This window comes from Entelurus aequoreus, linkage group LG23 (assembly GCF_033978785.1).
Source record: "Entelurus aequoreus isolate RoL-2023_Sb linkage group LG23, RoL_Eaeq_v1.1, whole genome shotgun sequence".
NCBI lineage: Eukaryota > Metazoa > Chordata > Actinopteri > Syngnathiformes > Syngnathidae > Entelurus > Entelurus aequoreus.
Genome location: NC_084753.1, coordinates 24456934 through 24480529, shown reverse-complemented (window position 1 = coordinate 24480529; position 23596 = coordinate 24456934). Strand labels below are relative to the sequence as shown.

The 23596-nt window shown below is 40.2% G+C and overlaps 1 protein-coding gene across 1 annotated transcript in view; it reads right to left on the bottom strand.

The window, feature by feature from the left end:
- Window positions 1-7457: 7457 nt before the first annotated feature.
- snx17 (sorting nexin 17) overlaps window positions 7458-23596 on the bottom strand; it is a 65037-nt gene continuing 48898 nt past the window's right edge. Inside the window, exons 11-15 of the mRNA XM_062033786.1 lie at window positions 21755-21883; window positions 18688-18765; window positions 15883-15957; window positions 15766-15807; window positions 7458-8404 (exon numbers count right to left, since the gene is read on the bottom strand). Of these exons, the coding sequence (XP_061889770.1) occupies window positions 8285-8404; window positions 15766-15807; window positions 15883-15957; window positions 18688-18765; window positions 21755-21883 (444 nt within the window). The 3' untranslated portion in view covers window positions 7458-8284. The remainder of the gene's footprint in view (window positions 8405-15765; window positions 15808-15882; window positions 15958-18687; window positions 18766-21754; window positions 21884-23596) is intronic.

Here is a 23596-nt window from a genome sequence, read left to right as displayed (position 1 = left end):
GTAGCAACAAAAATGGAAAATAGTGTTGGAGCGATGACACATCCCTGTTTTACACCTGTGTCTACACTAAAGGGTTCCGTTTCATCTCCACTGCCACTGAGCACTGTGGCTGACATGTTATCATGCAGTAGTCTCAGTACCCGGATGTATTTATCTGGGCAGCCAATCTTGGACAGAACCAGCCAAAGGGCCTGACGGTTAACCGAGTCGAAGGCTTTGGTGAGGTCTATGAAGGCCATGTATAGTGATTGATTTTGTTCCCGGCATTTTTCTTGCAGTTGTCGTGCGATGAAAATCATGTCTGTGGTGCCTCTGCTTGGGCGAAATCCACTCTGAGACTCAGGAAGCACGCTTTCTGACAGGGGGGTGAGTCTGTTGGCCAAAACCCGAGCGAGGGCTTTCCCTATGGTGGACAGGAGAGAGATGCCACGGTAATTCCCACAGTCTGCCTTGTCTCCTTTCTTAAATATGGAGACAATTAGGGCATCTCTGAGCTGTGCAGGGATTTCCTCTTCTTCCCATATTTTGAGAAGCAGGGCATGGATGTGCTTGGTAAGATCGGGTCCGCCTTTCTTCAGGACCTCTGCTGGAATGCCGTCGGGCCCAGCAGCCTTGTTGTTCCTCATCTTCCCAATGGCATCCTGCAGCTCATCCAAGGTAGGTGGTTCTCCCATGCTTTCATCTGTGGGTTGTTGTGGGAGTTGGTCAAGAGCCTCCATCTCAGGTATAGTGTCCCTGTTTAAGAGGCCCTCATAGTGTTCTTTCCACCTGTTTGAAATTGCGTCCTTGTCCTTCAGCAGCAGCAGACCATCCTTTGAGCGAAGGGGGGTTAGGCAGCGGTGGCTGGGACCATACACCACTCTTGTGGCATCGAAGAAGCCTCTAGTGTCTCCAGAGTCAGCGAGCTGCTCGATCTCCAGAGCCTTTGTTGTCCACCACTGGTTCTTCAGTTTCCTAACCTGTGTTTGGACAGCTGCCTTCGCTTTGGCGTGGGATACTCTTTTCACTTTGCAGTGGATGTTGTTTTGCCAAGTGATGAAAGCTTGCCGCTTGTTGTTAATTAGTTGCTGGATCTCAGTGTCGTTCTCATCAAACCAGTCTTGATGTCTCCGCTTTTTGAGACCAAGGATATTTTTGCAGGATTTCATTATGGCAGTCGAAAGTGTGCTCCAGTGTGTTTCCGTATCCTCTGGGTACTGTTTGGGCAACGCTGCGCTAAAGGCCTCCTGCAGCTGTTGTTGGTAGGTGGTGTCACTCAACAGCTCGATGTTGATTCTTGGCCGGCACTGTCTTTTCTGCATCCGTCTTTTCCGCATTAAGCGGATGGACATGATGGAGCGAATGAGGCGGTGGTCGGTCCAGCAGTCGTCTGCACTGGTCATTGCTCTGGTGTTTAGGACGTCGCGACGGTCTTTAGAGCGGACAATGACGTAGTCAATGAGATGCCACAGTTTGGAGCGAGGGTGCTTCCATGATGTTTTGAACTTGGTTTTCTGACGGAAAAGTGTGTTGGTGATGACCAGGTTGTGCTCCGAGCACTTAGTTAGCAGAAGTGTGCCATTTGAGTTTGTATTTCCGACCCCTTCTCTCCCCAGTGTACCCCTCCATAGGTGGTGGTTTCTTCCCACTCTGGCGTTGAAGTCTCCGAGCAGGATTAACTTGTCCTCCTTGGGGACTTCAGATAGAACTTTGTCCAGGTCAGCATAAAAGGCCTCCTTAACTTCATCCTGTGCATCAAGGGTTGGTGCATAGGCACTAACGACCGTGGCCATATGACTGCTAGCAAGCATAAGGCGTAAGGTCATTAGGCGCTCGTTGATGCCCACAGGGAGTTCATGGAGGTGGTTGATGAGGCAGTTTTAATAGCAAAACCCACACCGTGGATTCGTGGCTCATTTGCAGGCTTTCCTTTCCAAAAGAAAGTATATCCGCCTTTTTCTTCCTTCAGCTGCCCTTCATCGGCCAGTCGGGTCTCGGAGAGTGCTGCGATGTCGATGTGGAACTTCCTTAGCTCTCTGGAGATGATGGCAGTTCGCCTTTCAGGTCGATCGCTGGTTTGGTTGTCCGTGAGGGTTCGCACGTTCCAGGCTCCAATGTGTAGTTTGTGTTTTCTTTGTTCTCTTTGTTTCTGACCGCGTGGTGGTGATCCCTCTGGATGCGGTATTCCAGACAGGATGTTGCGAGGCAGGCTATTTTTAGGGTACCTTTTCTAACCCCCTCCCCTACTGGGGTGAGCAGAGTAGATCCTGAATAGGGCTGCTCAGTCATGGGTGCAGCTGCCGAGAAGCTCTTCTGCCTCAGTCCATGAGCTTAACGACTGAATCTAATACCCACCGCCTGTGTGCCAGGTTGTGGCTAGGGACTGCCAGACTTCACTGTCCTGCCCCCGTTACCACTTCCCGGTCGCCAAAGGACTTTGAAGTATCCGGGATGTAAAATGGATGGGTTCCCATTCGGGAGGACGCCTGCGCGTGATGTCTTTTAGCGTGGGGAGACTGATGCGCCTGCAGCCACCACACGGTCCTTGGCAGAGAGGGGCCTTGATCCAGTGGCATGGATCCATGACGACTGGAGACCACCCTCTGTTGCAGCCTTCATCCGCCTTCAGTGCCGTTGTGACATGCAGTGTCATCCTCCGCCACTTCCACCGTTGAGGTCTTATATCTATTTAACCCATAGATGGGGCAGTGGTTGGCGGACACCAGGGCGTGTCCACACACTGGTGGGCCTGCACGCCTCGCCTCTGGGGCCCACTGCTGCTCCGAGATCCCCTACAGTTTTGCCTGTGTCCGCAAAGACGCAGTTTACCGTGTGTGGCCACGAGGAGGCACCACAGGGGTCTTGGTGGTGGAGAGGCTTTGTACCAGCAGGAGGAGGCTTACGCACTCGGCTCCTCTTTTCACCCACCCAGGGGCTAGCTGGCAGCGATAGCTGTAAGCAGAGAGTAGCAAGCAGGGGCAGCATGCAGCATGCACTAACTACAAGCACTTCTGCCACAAATCTAACGCACTGACGCATCACACGCACCCTGTGCGCGAGCACACACACATAATTTGAAGTACACTATCATCACACACCCTAACGTAGCTCAGGCATTCAAGGCAGGCAAATTCACGGTCCAGAAGACCAAAAATGTGTTCTCTTCTATGGCCATTGACCAGGCCCATGAGCAGATGAATGCTTGCATTAAAGGAGATGGTGGTGCTGTGGGCCTTACTGACAACCCATTTGCACTATTGCGATGGATGGTAGCAGGACCAGAAGTTGCACGATCCATACAGGAGTTTGAGATTGATTCCAAGAAATCAGATAAAACACGTCACCATGACCAAACAGGTGTCCAGGTCTCATTCATCAAAGATGTACAATATTTGGTCAGTGCAATGGAACACTTTGGAAATCTGAAGAGGAAATTTGAAGAGGAAAGCAAGGACCTGATTGTTCTCCACTCAAAGGAACTTGCTGGACCTTCAGCTGCTGAGGTAGTCAGAAAGGTGAAGCAGATAGGAGAGCACCAATTTGAAGCTTTGACCAAAGAACGATTTGTTGACAGAACAAAGACAGTGGACAACACCATACCAAGAAATAAGCTTTTGGTGTTTGGTACTTCAACCGTGAGGAGAGTATCAAAACCGAAACAGAAAATGGTCTCTCTCAAACAGGACATGGAGCTTTTTTCAAGGTTATTCATTGCTTGCCAGACCCGAGATGGAAACCTAGAGGAGTTCTTTCGACACGAGAACCAACCATGTCCACCAGCGCTTTCTGATGGGGGAGGTCTCCGACTGGGAGTGAAGAGTGATCTGCTTCCATGCCTGGAACAAGTTCACAGTGCATACTCTGACAGTCCAAAGGTTACCTGCACCATTGTAGATGGTGCAGCCATCATCCAGATGCTGAAACCAAGTTCAGTAAAAACCTTCAATGACTATGCCCATGTGATCTTCATTCCATATCTGACCAGAAAGTTTGAAACTGTGTCCAGGCTTGATCTGGTGTGGGACCACTACTTGTCTGACTCTCTGAAAGCTGCTACGAGAGCAAAGCGTGGCACTGGAATTCAGAGACGTGTGGTAGGTGATGCAGCCATTCCCAGGAACAGGCAAAACTTTCTTAGAGTTGACAGCAATAAGACTGAGTTGTTTGCCTTTCTCTCGGAGGCTCTGCTCAAATGGTTTGTGCAGGAGGATAAACAGCTTGTCATCACAAGTGACATGGAAGTCCTTAGCAAGCCACCTCTCCCAGATAGGACATCGATTGCTCCTTGCACGCATGAGGAAGCGGATAGTCGCATGTTATTGCACGTAGCCCATGCAGCAAGAAACGGCCACCACAAAATTATGATTCAAACAGTTGATACTGATGTTGTGGTGCTGGCTGTGGCAGTGGCTCAGACTCTACAACCAGAGGATGAGCTTTGGTTGGCTTTCGGTACTGGTAAGAATTTTCGATATTTGGCAGCCCATGAAATTGCAGCAGGGCTCGGGCCCGAAAAAGCATGTGCACTACCAGTGTTCCATGCATTGACGGGTTGTGACACTGTGTCAAGCTTTGTTGGCCATGGGAAAAAGACTGCATGGGCTGTATGGGCTGTGCTTCCAGAACTTACACATGCCCTGTTGAAAGTGTCTTCAGCCCCAGATGACATACCACAGGAGGTAATGGCCACAATTGAGAGGTTTGTTATCTTAGTCTGACCGAACCAGCACATGTACAGAAATCAATACGGCAAGGAGGAAGTTATTTGCAAAGAGGCACAATGTGCAAACAATCCCCCCTACCAAGGCTGCCCTAGAAGAGCATGTTAAGAGCGCTGTATACCAAGGAGGGCACGTGTGGGGTACAGTCCTGGTGTCAACACCAGAACTACCTTCACCGTGCGAATGGGGCTGGTCAAAGTCACCTGAAGGGGACTATGAACCCTTCTGGACATGCCTACCAGATGCAGGCCAGTCAAGTTATGAACTTGTCTCATGCAAATGCAAGAAGGGTTGTGTTTGGCAGTGTAAGTGCAAAAAATCCCACTTACAGTGCACAGCCCTTTGTGTCTGTGAAGGCGAGTGTGACTAGTCTTCCCTGTGATAGACCCTAGGTTTCCCATGAGTATTTTGAGATAGAAAGAAGATTCTTAAAAATTCCAAACTTCCCAATTCAAATTCTGCATCAAGATACATGTATAATTAAACATAGAGATCATCCATATCTAACCAGTTGGTGGCCATTTTGAATTTTCAATGAAAATGTTCCACTATCCAAAAGACATTTACCAAGTAGTATGAATGGTAAATAAGTCGGAAATATCATATTAAATCCATCATTCATAAGAAAACAGTTGTTGCTGGCGGACATTTTGAAAAATGGCTGCCATGGGCGCCATGTTGAAAATTCATGATGGCTCCACATCCAAATCTTTTGAGAATGCCTTTGGCTATAAGTGTACCAAATTTCATGCTTTTATCACAAAATGCACAATTCCTTTATATTTTGGAACTAACCTAGCTCTTGTACTATAACTTTTGCAAACTTTTTCCCTATTTTCCAAAATCACTTTTTTTTCCTGTTACCACTTTTTTAATTGTTTTTATTCCAACCTATTTAGAATTGTAATTCACTTTCCCCCCACAATATTTTAGTCGGTTGAAGAAGGGAGGACGGTTTCTTTTGTTTCTTTTGTGTCAAAGTGTTCCTGTAACAATTTTGCCATTTTTTAATCTTAAACTTTAAACTTATTGTTGGCTTTTTAGTGACTTTACAACTTTTGTTTTGTCTTCAAATTAACGATTTTTGTTTCCCTCCATACAAATTGTCTTGTCATTTTTTGTTTTTACTGTGTTATTTCCACCTCAAATTAGGAATATAAATGAACCTTTATTTTCTAAAATCACAACTTTGTTTTTCTCTCCTATTACCACTTTTTCTCAAAATATTTATATTGCACTTTATGTAGTGAAACCCATGATCTAAGTTATATTTAAAGCAGAGTGGGTGGCACTTGGTTAAAGTGTGACTAGGATGGCGGAGGCGGGGATCGAACTTTGAACCCTGAAGTTGCTGGCACGGCCGCTCTACCAACCTAGCCACGCAACCCAAATATTTCGACTTCATTACAGTAGTGGTTCTCTTTTTCTCCAAAATTTTGGTTGATCGGTTACGAATGTGCAATTTTTTTGTCTTAAAATTGAAATTTCTGCTGCCTTTTTTTTGTAAAATTACAACTTTTTCTCTTAAAATTAACCCTAAAATCCTTAAAATACACTTCTGGTCTTAACTTTAAATATTTTCTTCCTAAGAACTCTCTGCTACAATTAAATGATTCCCCTCTGAGTATTTTTTTCCCCTCGTAACATTTGCAACCTTTCTTTCTACTTTGTCATATCAAAAATGTCTCTTTTTTTCCTCCTGTTAATACTTTCTTTGGTAAATATTACAACAGGAGTAATTCTCTTTTTACACGTTTTAGTTGGTTGAGGGAGGATAGTTAAAAAAGCAAATCGTTTTTTACACATTCCTATGTGTAAAAAACGATTTGCTTTTTTGTGGGGGGAAATGTTATTTTAAAATTAAAACATTTCGCTGACTTTGTTTTGTGAAGTCACAACTTTTTTCCCCCCTCATAAAATGAACCTTATTTTTTGGTTCCCATTACTACATTTTTTGTCTTGTCAAAATGTTTCCTGCTCAAATGAAGAATTACTTTTCCCCCCAACCTTTTTTATTTTCCAAAATGTTTTGTTTCTCTTTTTTCTCTCATCACTTTTTCTTGAAATATTCTGACTTACTGTAATAATTCTCTTTTCTCCAAATTTGTAGTAACACAGCAACACTTTTCTAGTAAAATTATAATTTCACACATTTTATTTTACAGCCTTATTCCAAAACAGCATACATTCATTCCCCCCCTCTAAGTTCTACACACAAATACCCTACGATGACAAAGTGAAAATCAATCAATCAATGTTTATTTATACAGCCCTAAATCACAAGTGTCTCAAAGGGCTGTAAAATTATTTTTTGTTTAAATTTGCAAATTTATTACAAATAAAAAATGTGCCAAGCTTGTGGCTTCGTATTCAAAAAGACTTGAGGCTGTAATTGCTGTCAAAAGGGCATCAATTAAGTACTGAGCACAGGCTCTGAATACTTATGTGCATGTAACCGTTTTAGTTTTAATATATTTGCAAAATAAATTTAAAAAAACCTTCACGTTGTCATAATGGGGTATTGTGTGTAGACTTTTGAGGACAAAAATGAATGTATTCCATTATAGAATAAGGTTGTAACATAAAATGTGGAAAAAGTGAAGTGCTGTGAATACTTTGCAGATGCACCATTGTTTTTTTTTCATGTGAAAAAAAACAACTTTTTTGCACCTTGAGTCAACCTGATTTGAGTAAAGCATGTTGAAAAGTCCACAAATAAACGGTTTGCAAAGATGACTTGTTCAAAAAGCAAACAGATCGTTTCACATTTTTTATTTTGTCATGGAGCTTACTGCTAAATATCAAACGATTCGCCCGAATAAAAAAAAAAAAAAGCGCTTTTTTCAGTCTTTTGGCGCCTCCACGCTGACTTGGACCTTGTGAGCCTCACAACAAAACACTTTTGACACAAGATGACAAAACAAAGTCCTCAGGGAAAAAAACCAAAAAGTGTTCATTTTGTTGCCAGCAATGCATGAACTTTATCCCCGCCCACAAGCACCTGTGATTGGCTGACTCCTCTGAGATGATTGACATGCTGACTGGAATCACATGATCAAAAACATGATCTAGCACACATGCGCAGATGACATTTGTTCTATTGGGCTTTCACTAAGCTGTGTGATATTAGTAAATAAACGTACATTATATAAAAAGTGACATAATATGTGCAAAATGCTTTAGTAAACTATAATTTGGCCTTTATTAGAAACTAAAAAGGATTTCCTAAGCCTCCTCCTGCAGAAAGATCTTGTCATGTGAGCAAAGTGCGAGCGGCTTTAGGAGAAACCTTGAACGAAGACAATAGAAGACCGGGCCACTACATTAAGCACACGTGACCACTGTGAGGTGTACCTAATGTAGTGGCCAGGGAGACTAAAAATGTCATTTTGGCACATTCATTGTTTTCCCTCTAAGAATCGTCCGTGACGACTTGTGCTCCCACTAGTGGGCGGTGGCCTTGAAAGCATCACGTGACCACGGCAGCCTTTAAAAAAGCGTGGACGCGACAATCCTGCGGGAATGAAGACACCTGCGTGGTGCGATGGAGGAGGAAGAGGATGGGGGGAGAGGGGTTGGCGTCGCTACAGGTCGTCATCCCCGATCCCCTCGAAGGCGTAGTTGCCATGGAAATCGGTCCCGCTGATGTCGTTGGCCGAGTTGGAGGCGCTGATCCCTCGCAGCGACACGGAGCTCAGCTTGGTCTGAACAATGGAAGTCAGCACTTTTAATAAACCAGTACAGCACAAAATGACAAAATATATTTTTTATCATGTTCTAACAAAAAATCTCTCCACTTTTTATATCGTCTGGTTCTCTATTTGACTCAAAAGGGACAACTATAGGGAATCCTTGTACAGAATCTCCAAAGTTTTGTAGAGATCCTTTTAATTTTGCTCCTTTTACTTGTCTTGCAGTGCATAAAGCTCTAAAAAAAGACCACAGAAAGTCTCCCTAGACCTGACTTGATTGAGCTTTTTTTTTTTTAAAGACATTCCATCAGTTTGGAAATCTGCTTCTGTGCTTCCTTTATTACACATTAATGCCCCGTTTACACTAAACCGGATAAGGTTATCCAGGGTAAATCACACCTAACCTTGTCCGTGTCCACACACAACAATGCCACCGTTAAAGCCCCCTACCCCCTCCGTCCGCCGGCGCAACGCAACCTAGTACCCATGCGCGGAAAATGCGCACGTCATAGTCATCTCCAGTGTTGCTTTGGGTGCAAGTTCTTAAATCTAACTTATCTGAACAATATCCAGTGTTGTGGTATTTCAATTAACTGAAATCCAGTGTGCTGTGGGGCCCTATTGTAGTGAATCACACCTGAGACATCATAAATTAATCAAATCTTTATTGGACTCCTGAAAGTTTTACAACAATCAAACTAGGGATCTAGATATCTGGTCAGGACACTCATTATTTTACCTTCACGTTCATTGCCCATTCTTTTTTGGTGACTTTATATACTCTGGACCTAGACGTTGAGTTTGCGACATACATGGCGGACAATAAATGATACAGTCTGCTTTGCCAGTCCAAATGCATTCAATGTTTTCTGTAGTCATCCTGGATGATGCCAGTCACCCTCTGCATACCGTTATCAGTAGCCAGAGGAGCCTGTTCAGTGCTAGACTGCTTCATCCCAAGTGCAGGACTAATAGACTAAAAAACTCCTTTGTCCCACACGCCATTAGACTGTACAACTCCTCTCTGGAGTTATTTTACTGTTATATTTTTATTCTCATGGTTGCTTTTTATTTGTATTCTTACTGTAATATTTTTCTATTTTGTTTCCATTTATACCCCCATGATTTACTTTTTAAATTCGATCTCAATTCTGTCCACTGCTGCAGGAATTTAAATTTTCCTGAGGGAACTCTCCTGAAGGAATCAATAAAGTACTATCTATCCATCTATCTATCTATCTATCTTCCCTCGACGGCCAGGTAAAGCAAAGCACACACTACCATCCACGGGAGCTCGCGTTCTTGTTGCCTCTCCTTCGACAAATGGACATAGTTTTTCGGTAAGTAGAATCACAGCTGACCTGGACATTCAAAAGTTCTCTTGCCGTCTGAGAAGTGTTGTATCCGAAATAGCTGCAATCTCTTTCTCTTAAGGTATTCATGTGCGATTTCCACAAGTGTCTGTACATGTAGAAAAAGGAGAAACACGGGCATGTCTGGATGACTCGCCTCCATCTTTCCAGGGTTAGCTCAGAGTTAAGAAACCGCTTTATTATAAAGCTGGCTGTGGCACATTCTTTCTGACGTCACTTACTGTGTGGGGCGAGGTCTTTCTGGCGTCATTTCCTCTCCGAACTCAGTTTGTAAACGATCAATGAGTCCATACAAAGCTAAGTGCCAGAGATTCAAGAAAGACACGGTGCACTTATCCGTGTAAAAAATTATCCAAGGAGGGGAATATTAAACGCTGGTGTAGCGTGGCTGACACGATGCTTAGGCTAAATAATTATTTGTTTAAGGAGTTATCCGGCTTAGTGTAGACATAGCCTAAGGTTAAAAAAGTTAAAGTACCACTGATAGTCACACACACACTAGGTGTGGTGAAATGACCCCCTGCATTTGACTCATCCCCTTGTTCCACCCCCTTGGAGGTGAGGGGAGCAGAGAGCAGCATTTTGGTGATTTAATCCCCAATTCTAACCCTTGATGCTGAGTGCCAAGCAGGGAGGTAATGGGTCTCATTTTTATAGTCTTTGGTATGACTCGGCCGGGGTTCCTCTATTCAAATAAAATTATATATTTTTTGTCCTGTCCAGCTACTCATATTGCTGATGTCCATATTTGCTGTACAGATTTACTTTAAAAGAGAGAAGTGTGGGATACATTTCTTGTTGCCTTACGTGTATTTGACTTTATTAAATGAATTGATATTATTATTAGGTGCAGCAAGAGGGGATAGAAAGAGGAAAAAAAGGAAGACGGAGGGAGAAATTGCGGGGACAAAAGAAGAGGATAACACAGAGAGACAACAACAAAAACAAAACAATAACCACAACAACAACGGAACACCATCAGCAAATACAATATGTACAAATATGATACGAAAAGGGATAGCAAAGAAGCACTTAGTGAAGTAAACATTATTAACACAGAAATGACAATGGACATCCTTGCACTACAAATGGAGGAATACAAATATAATAGAAATAGCAATAATTACCTCTATTATCAACAATACAATGATTTCAAAAGCAACAATACATATATGTAATGATAACTTGAAATACAAAAGAAAGCAGATAAATGGAGGGGAAGAAGGAGAAGCAAACTGTATTAACCTTGTACATTGTTATAGTAACAATAGGGTAAGCTTGGTCAGTGTGCTGTGTTTTACCCAGTTTCCCCTAGGGCGACAACATTAATATATGTTTGATGAAACTTAATTATTTGTATGAGTGTATGTATGTATATGTACTTGTATATGTACAGCATGTGTATATGCATTTGTACAGTGAATGTATATGTACAGTATGTGTATATGTACAGTATGTTTGTATAGTGAATGTATATGTACAGTATGTGTATATGTATGTTTGTACAGTGAATGTATATGTATGTTCGTACAGTGAATGTGTGTGTGAATGTATGTACCGTGAATGTGTATGTATGTACTGTATTTGTGTATGTATGTGGGAAAGTACCTATATGTGCACATATGTTTGTATGAATGAATGGATAAATATACGTAAGTGTGTTTATGTATGTATAATTGTGTGTATGTTAAGTTCTTTCTAAATATCAATCAGGTATTAAAACAAAACACAGCACTATCACTGTTACATTGAGGTGGTAAATGACATAATTGTAGCGTTTGACAAAAAACAGTACTGTTATTCGCTTTCTATTGATCTCTCCAGAGCTTTTGACACTGCACCACGCTATTTTAAAACGCAGGCTGTTTCTCATTGGACTGTCACAACATACCATCGCTTGGTTATCAAATTATTTAGAAAAGAGGACCCAGTGTATTGAATACCAGGGACTTTGTTCAGAATTTGTCACTGTTCATGAGGGGGTGCCTCAGGGATCTGTTTTGGGGCCCTTCTTACTATCTCGAACAACATTTCTCTGATGTTAATATGGATTTTTATGCCAACGGTACAATTATTTACTACTTTGGATCATCACTTGAACAGGCTATTAATTCCCTGCAGAAAGCCTTTGTTGCTGTGCAAAATTTACTTACAACTGGTTCTCATTGCTGACAAGACAAAACTTATGCCGTTGTCCTATCATAAGAAGGTGCCTCAAACTCCCCCGGTAGTGTCCACTCTTGAAGGGAATGTTATAGAAGTGGTGCATGAATATAAATACCTAGGTGCTTTCATTGATGACTCCCTCCCTTTTAAACCTTTTATTGATCAACTCGTGAAGAAACTAAAACTTAAATTGTGTTTTTTCTTCTGCTGGGCTCGGATTTAACCACGGCAACTGCCCCGACCGCCCTCGTCATTTGCCGTAATGTCCTAAATATTGACCAACATCAGCGACAAGAACATGCCGTGACCGCCCTTGACTTTTTTACTCGTTAATGGACGAGGGATGTAACAGTAAATTATAATTTGCGATAAAATTCCAGACGGTTAGTAACACCGTCTAACTTTTTAATTACCGAAACCCCGTCATTTATTAATGCATTTTAGGCAACAGGAAGTCAGGGGCATTATTTTGTTTTTTTCATGTCACAAAGGTATTACTTCAAAAAACATTCATGTGACACATCATTTTGTTAATGTTTTATTGTATATAGTTAATTCCTATGACCTATTTCTGCTCAAACTCTTAATGGATCTGTCCCGATAAAGCATCTACATGTACATAGAAATGTACATAACTTAAAACAACTAAATACATTTAAAAAAAAAAAAACGTCTCTATCAAAATGTAAAAATGGAGATAAAGCTGACTAGTTTATATCAATAATGAATAAAAAAAAACAGTTTATATATATATATATATATATATATATATATATATATATATATATATATATATATATATATTAGGGCTGGGAATCTTTGGGTGTCCCACGATTCGATTCAGAATCGATTCTTGGGGTCACGATTCGATTCAAAATCGATTTTTTTTCAATTCAACACGATTCTCGATTCAAAAACGATATTTATTTAAAAAAAAGAAAGAAAACAATACACAACAATAATAATAATGCAATACAATTTCAAAAGAGAACCCAATTTTGGAGTTCTGAACTTGTGATTTCTTGCAGTGTTAAGTGGTAATATTTCACATTTGTCCCAATTGACTTTATACCCTGATAAAAAGCCATATTCAGTGATGACATTATTGATATAGTGTAGAGAGGAGTTAACATGTGACAGGTAGAGAATTATGTCGTCACAATACATCGATAGCTTATTATACTGAGAGCCAATTTTTATAACATGAATATTATTTTCACTTCTTATTTTTGCAGCTAAGGGTTCAATAACCAAATTAAATATTAATCCAGCTGCAGGACATCCCTGTTTTACTCCTCTTTTTAACGAAAAAGGTTCTGAAATATGATTATTGGTTTTGACTGATGCCATGGGCCTTGTATAAAGCATCTTAATCCATTGTATAAAATTATCTCCAAATCCAAATTTACGTAATGTGCAAAACATAAATGAGCAGTTTATGCGGTCGAATGCCTTCTCCGCATCAACAGTACATACTGCTGTGGGATAAGGGAGACTTATGATAAATGATAAATGGGTTATACTTGTATAGCGCTTTTCTACCTTCAAGGTACTCAAAGCGCTTTGACAGTATTTCCACATTTACCCATTCACACACACATTCACACACTGATGGCGGGAGCTGCCATGCAAGGCGCTAACCAGCAGCCATCAGAGGCAAAGGGTTAAGTGTCTTGCCCAAGGACACAACGGACGTGACTAGGAAGGTAGAAGGTGGGAATTGAACCCCAGTAACCAGCAACACTCCGATTGCTGGCACAGCCACCCTACCAACTTCGCCACGCCGTCCCTCTAGCATAGTAAATAACATTAAACAATTTCCTTGTATTGTCTGAAGATTGTCGACCTTCCATGAAGCCAGTTTGGTCAGTATGAATTAATTTTCCTATTACATTTGATAATCGTGTGGCTAAGATTTTTGCCAAGATTCAAAAGGATTCTCTACTCATTCAATACATAGGATTTCAGCAGGATCTACCCCAGCCTGCTGACATGCAAGCAGAGTAGTAGATGTTTGTAAAAAGCTTTTATAATTGTAAAGGACAATGTTTTATCAACTGATTGCAATAATGTAAATTTGTTTTAACTATTAAATGAACCAAAAATATGACTTATTTTATCTTTGTGAAAATATTGGACACAGTGTCAAGCTTATGAGATGCGATGCAAGTGTAAGCCACTGTGACACTATTGTTCTTTTTTAATTTTTTTTTATAAATGTCTAATGATAATGTCAATGAGGGATTTTTGATCACTGCTATGTTGAAATTGTAACTAATATTGATACTGTTGTTGATAATATTCATTTTTGTTTCACTTCTTTTGGTTTGTTCTGTGTCGTGTTTGTGTCTCCTCTCAATTGCTCTGTTTATTGCAGTTCTGAGTGTTGCTGGGTCGGGTTTGGTTTTGGAATTGGATTGCATTGTTATGGTATTGCTGTGTATTGTTTTGTTGGATTGATTAATTTTAAAAAAATAAAATAATTTTTTTTAAAAATCGATTTTTATAAAATGAGAATCGATTCTGAATCGCACAACGTGACATTCGCGATTCGAATTCGAATCGATTTTTCCCCACACCCCTAATATATATATATATATACACTCGAAAGAAAATAATGTTTACCTTGGTGCCCTTCTAACTTGCCTTGGAGCCCTAAAATATGAGCCCTCCTTTAAGGCAACACTTGCCTTGACCTTAAAAAGATAAAATTTGAGGCCTGCTTCCGTAATAAGAGATGTTTTTCTTTTGGTGCAAAAAAGCGCCTTGTCGCCGCCACTTTTTTATCTGCGCTACACTATGGTGATGTTTTTTATGTGAATGCTACTGTTTCCTGTCTTCAGATGGTGGACTGTGTTGACCATGCTTCTTTGAGGTTCATCACAAACTGTCGAGCCATGACACACCACTGTGATTGTACTCTTGGGTGGGATGGCCTTCTATGTCCACTAGGACAGTGGTCCCCAACCACCGGGCCGCGGCCCGGTACCGGTGCGTTGATCGATTGGTACCGGGCCGCACAAAAAATTTAAAAAAATATATATTTTTAAAATTATAATTTTTTAAAATTAAATCAACATAAAAAACACAAGATACACTTACAATTAGTGCACCAACCCAAAAAACCTCCCTCCCCCATTTACACTCATTCACACAAAAGGGTTGTTTCTTTCTGTTAATATTTCTGGTTCCTACATTATATATCAATATAGATCAATACAGTTTGCAGGGATACAGTCCGTAAGCACACATGATTGTGTTTCTTTATGACAAAAAAAACCAAAACATACCCCCCCGGTCCGAGGGACAAATTTTCAAGCGTTGACTGGTCCGCAGCTACAAAAAGGTCGGGGACCACTGCACTAGGAGACACTTTTATTTACAAAGCTCTTGTGGGACTTTTACGCTCTTAAATCTGTACATTGATTACACACAAATGTACAGACTCTTATGCACTGAGATCCAACAATCAGTCTGTCTCTTTTGCTCACAGTGAGCTGGGGAAAAGTTTTTGTCTATGCAGCTCCTTCTGCTTGGAACATGCTACAAAGAGACTGGAAGCTGACTGAATTGTTATCCTTAAATGCTTTTAAATCTGAACTGGGAGCATTTGAAGCAGCCTCAGTTATCTGTAACTGTTTTACTTGATGTCCAGCCTATCATTTTAGTGTGTAATGTGAATGTCATTTTATGTGTAACTTTGCTCCCTATTGGCCAGGACTCTTTTGAAAAAGGGTGTTTTAATCTCAATGAGATTGTTTCCTGGTTAAGTCAAAAAAATACAAACACACCTTAGAAAAATAGTACAATGAGGGACCTTTAACCTCAACTTACCGATAGTTTGATGATCTGTTCACGGCTCTGATCAGGCGAATCCTGATGGGGGAAAAACCAACAGATCTATCAGTGAAAAAAGGCAAGCAAGGGAAAATGTCTACTTTCATTTCTAACCAGTAGAGGGGGCGATTTGACAGATTGTTGGCAGTCAGGCAGCTGCATGGAGCCACTGTGTCGTTTTCTCAGCATCTAAGCAGCAAAAAGGGTCAGACAATTTCAGAAAGGTGCTAGAAAAATTGCTCATTTTTAAACATTCCATTATTATCACTTTAATTGTTTAAAGTTATAAAGCAGTAAAGAGGCTGTTTGCAATAGTTGCTCAGTTACATATTTGTAAAGGAGAAACAAGACTTTTTTCTTATTTTCTACGGCGTGGCGAAGTTGGGAGAGTGGCCGTGCCAGCAATCTGAGGGTTGCTGGTTCAATACCCACCTTCTACCATCCTAGTCACGTCCGTTGTGTCCTCGAGCAAGACACTTCACCCTTGCTCCTGATGGGCCTGGTTAGCGCCGTGCATGGCAGCTCCCGCCATCAGTGTGTGAATGTGTGTGTGTGAATGTGGAAAATAGTGTCAAAGCGCTTTGAGTTCCTTAAAAAGGTAGAAAAGCGCTATACAAGTACGACCCATTTACCATTTAATTATTTTTTCTCCCATTACCACTTCTTCTCAAAATATTCTGACTTAATTACAGTAATAACTCTCTTTTTCATCATAACATCACCTACAGTACAGTGCATCCAGAAATTATTTACAGCGCTTCACTCTAAATTCAATTTCATCCTCAAAATTCTACAGACAATATAATAAAAAAATGTTTATATTTTGCAAATTCATTAAAAATAAAGCACAAAAAAAAATATCACATGTACACAAGTAGTCCCAGCCTTTGCTCAACACCTTGTTGATGCACCTTTTGCAGAAATTACAGCCTCAAGTCTTTTTGAATACAATGCCACAAGCTTGGCACACCTATCTTTGGGCAGTTTCGCCGATTCTTCTCTACCCTCTTTGCAGCACCTCTCAAGCTCCATCAGGTTGGATGGGAAGTGTTGGTTTTCATCCAGCATGTCTCTCTCTGTACATGGCATCAACATCAGCAAAGGCATGTGATTACCATATTTTCCGGACTATAAGGCGCACTCAAAATCCTTTTATTTTCTCAAAAATCAACAGTGCGCCTTATAACCCGGTACGCCTAATCTACGGAATAATTCTGGTTGTGCTTACCAACCTTGAAGTAATTTTATTTGGTACATGGTGTAATGATAAGCGTGACCAGTAGATGGCAGTCACACATAAGAAATACATGTAGACTGCAATATGATGCCAGTAAACAGCAAAACTTTGAATGTTCTATTGAAAATAAAGAACATTTCACACGGCACTCAAAAATCTGTCAAAATGTTTTAGTACGACTTTGAAGCCACACCGCTTGATGGATTGTCGGCGAATTACAGCTACTGTAGTCAGCGATACAAGTATTACTATGGTGAGTGAAGAAAGGACCACAAAATGGCACCCATTAGCAGACATTATCTGGTGTTTTGCTTCACAATATTGTGCAAAACCAACTTTTCTCACTGCTGATCTGTATTTGGGATCTGCATAAGTCCTGAAAATTTGCGCAAGTCCGCCACTGTAGTCCGTGCCGTAGCCGTAGTCTATAAATTTCTTCTTTTTCACCAAATTTCGTGTTATGGGTCATTCATCCTCCGCTGTTGCCATTTCTAATATAAAGTAGCGTAATGTTCTAACTTATATCTCACTATGAAAGCGCTAAAAACTACCGGTGTAGTGGGTTTACATTATTCACCCAAGGAACTTTAGTTATTAGAGAGTTCCGGTCGGACGTTTTTTCACGGGACACATTTCCGGCGTTGTTGTTGCACTAGTGAGCCACGGATGAGGAGATGCTGCACCGTTGTTGATTGAAGTAAAGTCTGAATGTCATTAAAACAGTTAGCTCCATCTTTTGACACTTCTTCCACTCCCGTCCTTGCACGCTACATCGCTACAACAAAGATGACGGGGAGAAGACGCTGTCGAAGGTGAGCCACGTAAATAAGACCGCCCACAAAACATCGCATCTTGAAGTGACTGTCAGAAAGCGCCCTGAAGAGGATCTGTAAAACAATCTATGCAACATTTTGACCAAAATACCACCATTACATGTTATGTAGACCACAAGGAAGTCTTACATTTAGAAAAATAAATAAATATGACCCCTTTAATGCGCCTTACAATGCGGTGCACCTTTTGTATGAAAAAAGACCTGAATAGACCCGCTCATCGTCAGTGCGTCTTATAATCCGGTGCGCCCTACGGTCCAGAAAATACGGTATTTAGTTTTTTATTTTTAATAAATTTAGGGGAAAGAAAAAAACAAAAACAAAAAAAAAACCTTACATTGTCATTAGGGTGCAATAGAATTTTGAGGACAAAAATGAATCTACTTTATTTTGGAATAAGGCTGTAACATAACTAAATGTGGAAAAAGTGAAGCGCTGTGAACACTTTCCGGATACACTGTATGTAAATATTTAGGGGATTAACAGAACACATTTTTAAAAATGTCAACATTTTTCACAATTACTAAATATACTGAATAAAAATTGTTCTTCGGTCCAAGCGTTCATACTTGTCACTCACAGCTGTCTTGTACGCACGCACATACACAAAGTCAGTCCTAGAGATGTAATTAACAATTAGCAGTCATGTTGTAGTTATGATAGATAAACTCTTCTATTTACTATCAGCTGAAAACACTCGAAGCTAATGCATGTTTGTGCGTGTTACTTTGGGTGTATTTACATGCTCTAAGAGGGCGGGATATAATCCTTGCAACACTTTGGAAAGTTAGCTGCCCTCAAAGCCGAAAAAATGTTGCAACAATATCCTTTAATCTACTTCATGCAAACCTTTTTGATGCTGCCACCAGACTTCTTCACCATCAACTCGTCAACCATAGACTGAAGGCAGATACTCATCATGATAGCCTAAACACACACACAAAATACATACATATATATTTTGTGATACAGTAAGTAAAACTTCACCTTCCAGGTGATATACAGTTTCAAGAAAAAGTATGTGAACCATTTGGGATTACTTGGATTTCTGCATATATTGGACATTAAATGTGGTCTGATCTTCATCTATTCAAAACAGTAGACATACAGTATGCTTAAACTAAAACTGCACAAAAAAAATATATGTTTACATTTTTTATTGAACACAACATGTGAACATTCACAGTGCAGGGTGGAAAAAGCATGTGAACCTTTGGATTTAATAACTGGCTGAGCCTCTTTAACCTCAACCAAACGTTCACTGTAATTGCAGATCAGACTTTGGAGGACTTTTGGACCATTACTCTTTACAGAAGTGTTTCAGTTCAGCAATATTCTTGGGATGTCTGGTGTGAATTGCTGTCTTGAGGTCATGCCACAACATCTCAATCCAGTTGAGATCAAAAATCTGACTGGGCCACTCCAGAATGCGTACTTTCTGTTGTTGATTTACTTTTATGGGTCATTGTCCTGTTGCATCACCCATCCTCTCTTGGGCTTCAATTGGCGAAAAGGTGCTCCTAAATGTTCCTGTAATATGTTTTTGTAGAATTGAGAATTAATTTTTCCGTCGATGACAGCAATCCGTCCAGACCCTGAGACAGCAAAACAGCCCCAAACCATGATGCCCCCTCCACCACATTTCACCGTTGGGAGGAGGTTCAGATGTTGGTGTACTAGGACTTTTTGTTGCATTGTGTGTTCCTAACAAACAATAAATCTTGGTTTCATTTGTCCACAGAATATTTTACCAGTAGTGCTGAGGAACATCTAAGTGCTGTTTTACAAACTTCAATATGCAGCAATATTTTGGTGTCCCCCAATGAACTCCACTCTTGTTTGAGGTTTTCCTTATTGTTGGTTGGTCAACAAAAATGTTAGCATGTTCCAGAGATTTTTGTAAGTCTTTAGTTGACACTCAAAAATGATTTTCCACTTAATTCAGCATTCTGCGCTGTGCTCTTGTGGTGACCTTTACAAGATGACCACACCGTGGGGGAGAGCAAAGGTGCTGAACTTTCTCCATTTGTAGATAACCTGTCTTACCCGTAGACACATGAACATCAAGGCTTTTAGAGATACTTTTGTAACCCTTTCCAGCTTCATGTAAGTCAACGATTCTTGATCGAAGATTTTTAGAGTGCTTTTGTGCCAGGCAACTGTTCACATCAGGCAATACTTCTTGAGAACACCGAACTCAAAACTGGTGTTTTCAAAAAACATGAAATGCAGTATTAGTTTAAAAAGACTGTGTTTGTCTATTGTTGTGACTTAAATGAAGATCAGAACTCATTGTATGCCCAAATTATGCAGAAATCCAAGTAATCCTAAAGGGTTCAATTACTTTGTGTGCTTAGATTTACAGGAACTTCATTGTGGAGACTATCAAACAACTTTAAGTTGTAGTGTGTGTGTGTATATATATATACATACATACATACATACATACATACATACATACATACATACATACATATATATATATATATATATATATATATATATATATATATATATATATATATATATATATATATATATATATATATATATATATATATATATATATATATATATATATATATATATATATATATATATATATATATATATATATATATATTTGCCAAACTAAATTCCAAGATTCAGGGAGGGCAGAAAAAAATGTCAATAAACCAAGCATGTAGAAAGTGCAGGCTGTCTTACATTGTACAATAAGCAGCAACAATTGAACAATACAGCAAAGGATATCATGTAATGAGAAGATATGTTGATACTAATAACTAATTACACAGCTTTGTCTTTAAATATATGTATACATTTTTTTAGCCTTCTTAAAAAAAACCAACATGTGATTATACAAAACCCAAAACCAGTGAAGTTGGCACGTTGTGTAATTGGTTAATAAAAACAGAATACAATGATTTGCAAATATTTTTCAACCTATATTCAATTGAATAGACTGCAAAGACAACGTACTTAATGTTCGAACTGGTAAACTTTATTTTTTTCAAATATTAGCTCATTTGGAATTTGTTGCCTGCAACATGTTTCAAAAAAGCTGGCACAAGTGGCAAAAAAGACTGACAAAGTTGAGGAATGGTCATCAAACACTTATTTGGAACATCCCACAGGTGAACAGGCTAATTGGGAACAGGTGGGTACCATGATTGGGTATAAAAGCAGCTTCCATGAAATGCTCAGTCATTCACAAACAAGGACGGGGCGAGGGTCACCACTTTGTGAACAAATGCATGAGCAAATTGTCCAACAGTTTAAGAACATTTCTCAACGAGCTATTGCAAGGAATTTAGGGATTTCACCATCTACGGTCCGCAATATCCTCAAAAGGTTCAGAGAATCTAGAGAAATCACTGCACGTAAGCCGCTAAGCCCGTGACCTTCGATCCCTCAGGCGGTACAGCATCACAAACTAACATCAGTGTGTAAAGGATATCACCACATGGGCTTAGGAACACTTCAGAAAACCACTTTAAATAACTACAGTTCATTGCTACATCTGTAAGTGCAAGTTAAAACTTTACTATGCAAAACACCCAGAAATACAGCCGGCTTCGCTAATATTTTTTTTAAAATTTTGAGCACACTCAACAATACCTTGCTAATAATGATAACCAGTATAATATTAGTTAAAATAACTGATATGAAATTTTCACATCGCCGTCTGTGGTAATAAAACGAGTAAAACAATATTTGATTTCCAAACTATGCACTTTGTGTGCAATTATAGAAAATGCTGTTAATTTGTTGAAATCCTGTGCTTTTGGGGTCAAGATTGCAAATCATTTAAAATATTGATAATTCATAAAATCACTGTAATGTTGTAAACCGTCCCAAATTCAGACTTTTTAAGCGGCAAAAGTCACAAAATCCACAGAATAAGGTCACACAGTACCTGCTGGCTGGTGATGGTGACCCAGCGCAAGCGGTCTTTGCTCATCAGGTACTCAAAGGCCAGCTCCAGTTTGACATCACACTTGGACGACGTGCACGGGTTGTTGGTGCCGTTCGCTATGGGGACTTGCTGCAACGACAGATGAGGATCATTGGGTTTGGCCAACATCAACATTTGTAAAAAAACACATTAGCTAACTTCTTCTTACACTTGTCTGACAGACACTACTTAAAACATTGCCCATATTATCAATCATGTTTGAGCCTGGAACAGATTAGTACTACTTCCATAATCTATACCAGGGGTGCCTAAAGTGGGGCCAATGGGACAAATCTGGCGCAACAAACCAATCCAATCCACTTTATTTATATAGCACATTTAAACAACAAATGTTTCCAAAGTGCTGCACAACAATATTAAAAACAATATTCAAATAGTATCCTTAGCTCCACCAATGACTGAATAAAAACAAAAAATAAATACATATAAAACCAATATAAAAAACAATAGAAAATAAATATGATTAAAAACGATTTTAAAGGGTAAAACCAATTAAAACAGTAAATAGAAATCAAAATTTTAAAAACACAGGACAACAGAGGACAACATAACTCACGTAGTGTTAAAAACCAGAGAATAAAAGTGGGTCTTAAGACGAGACTTGAAACACTCCACTGTGGGAGCAGTTCGAACACGGAGGGTCAGAGTGTTCCAGAGCTTAGGGCCAACCACAGAGAACGCCCTGTCTCCCCTGGTTTTAAGTCAGGTCTTGGGCACTACGAGCTGGAGCTGGCTCTTGGACCTCAGAGCGCGCACAGTATTGTAAATTTGGATGAGGTCCGAGAGATACTGAGGTGCCAGTCCATGTAAAGCTTTAAAAACAAACAGCAATCAATTCTAAGATGAACAGGAAGCCAGTGCAAACTCTCAAGAATTGGTGTTATATGCCGGCGTTTCCTGGCCCCTGTTAAAAGTCGTGCTGCCGCGTTCTGGACTAACTGCAACCGGGAGAGAGCTTTTTGGCTAATGCCAGCACAAAGTGCATTGCAGTAGTCTAGGCGACTTGAAATAAAAGCATGCACGACTTGTTCAAAAAGGTTAAAAGATAAAAACGGTTTTACCTTTGCTAAAAGACGAAGATGATAAAAACATGATTTTAAAACGCCATTGACTTGTTTGTCAAGTTTAAAATCGCTGTCTATAGTGACGCCAAGGCTGGTGACTTTGGGACGCACATAATTTTGCAATGGTCCCAAGTCAGTGAGAGCCGGACCAAAAACTAAAATTTCCATTTTTCCCTCATTCATTATTAAAAAATTCTGGGCTAACCAAGCCTTGACGTTGCATAGACAGTTGAGAAGTGGCATATAAATTTGGCAGTCGTCTGCATAAAAGTGATAAGACACTCCATGCCTCTTAAAAATCTCTCCAATCGGGAGGAGATATAAAGCTAACAGGATGGGGCCTAGAATAGATCCCTGGGGGACACCAGAGTAAAGCGGAGCAGAAGAAGAGGTGTCGTCCCCAAGCCTGACAGAGAAGGACCTCTCCGACAGGTAGGATCTGAACCACTCTGATGCAGTCCCCCTGACACCCACACAGTCTCTCAGGCGTTCTAAAAGAATTGTGTGGTCGACTGTCTCAAAGGCAGCTGTAAGATCTAAAAGCACTAAAATGGCAGAGCTGCCAGAATCAGACATTAAAAGCAAGTCATTAAAAACCTTTAAAGTGCAAATTCAGTACTGTGCAAAGCTTTGTATCCAGACTGAAATGGATCTAAAGTGCTATTTTCATCTAAAAAAGGCTGCAGTTGCGCCAAAACACATTTCTCCAAAAATGTTG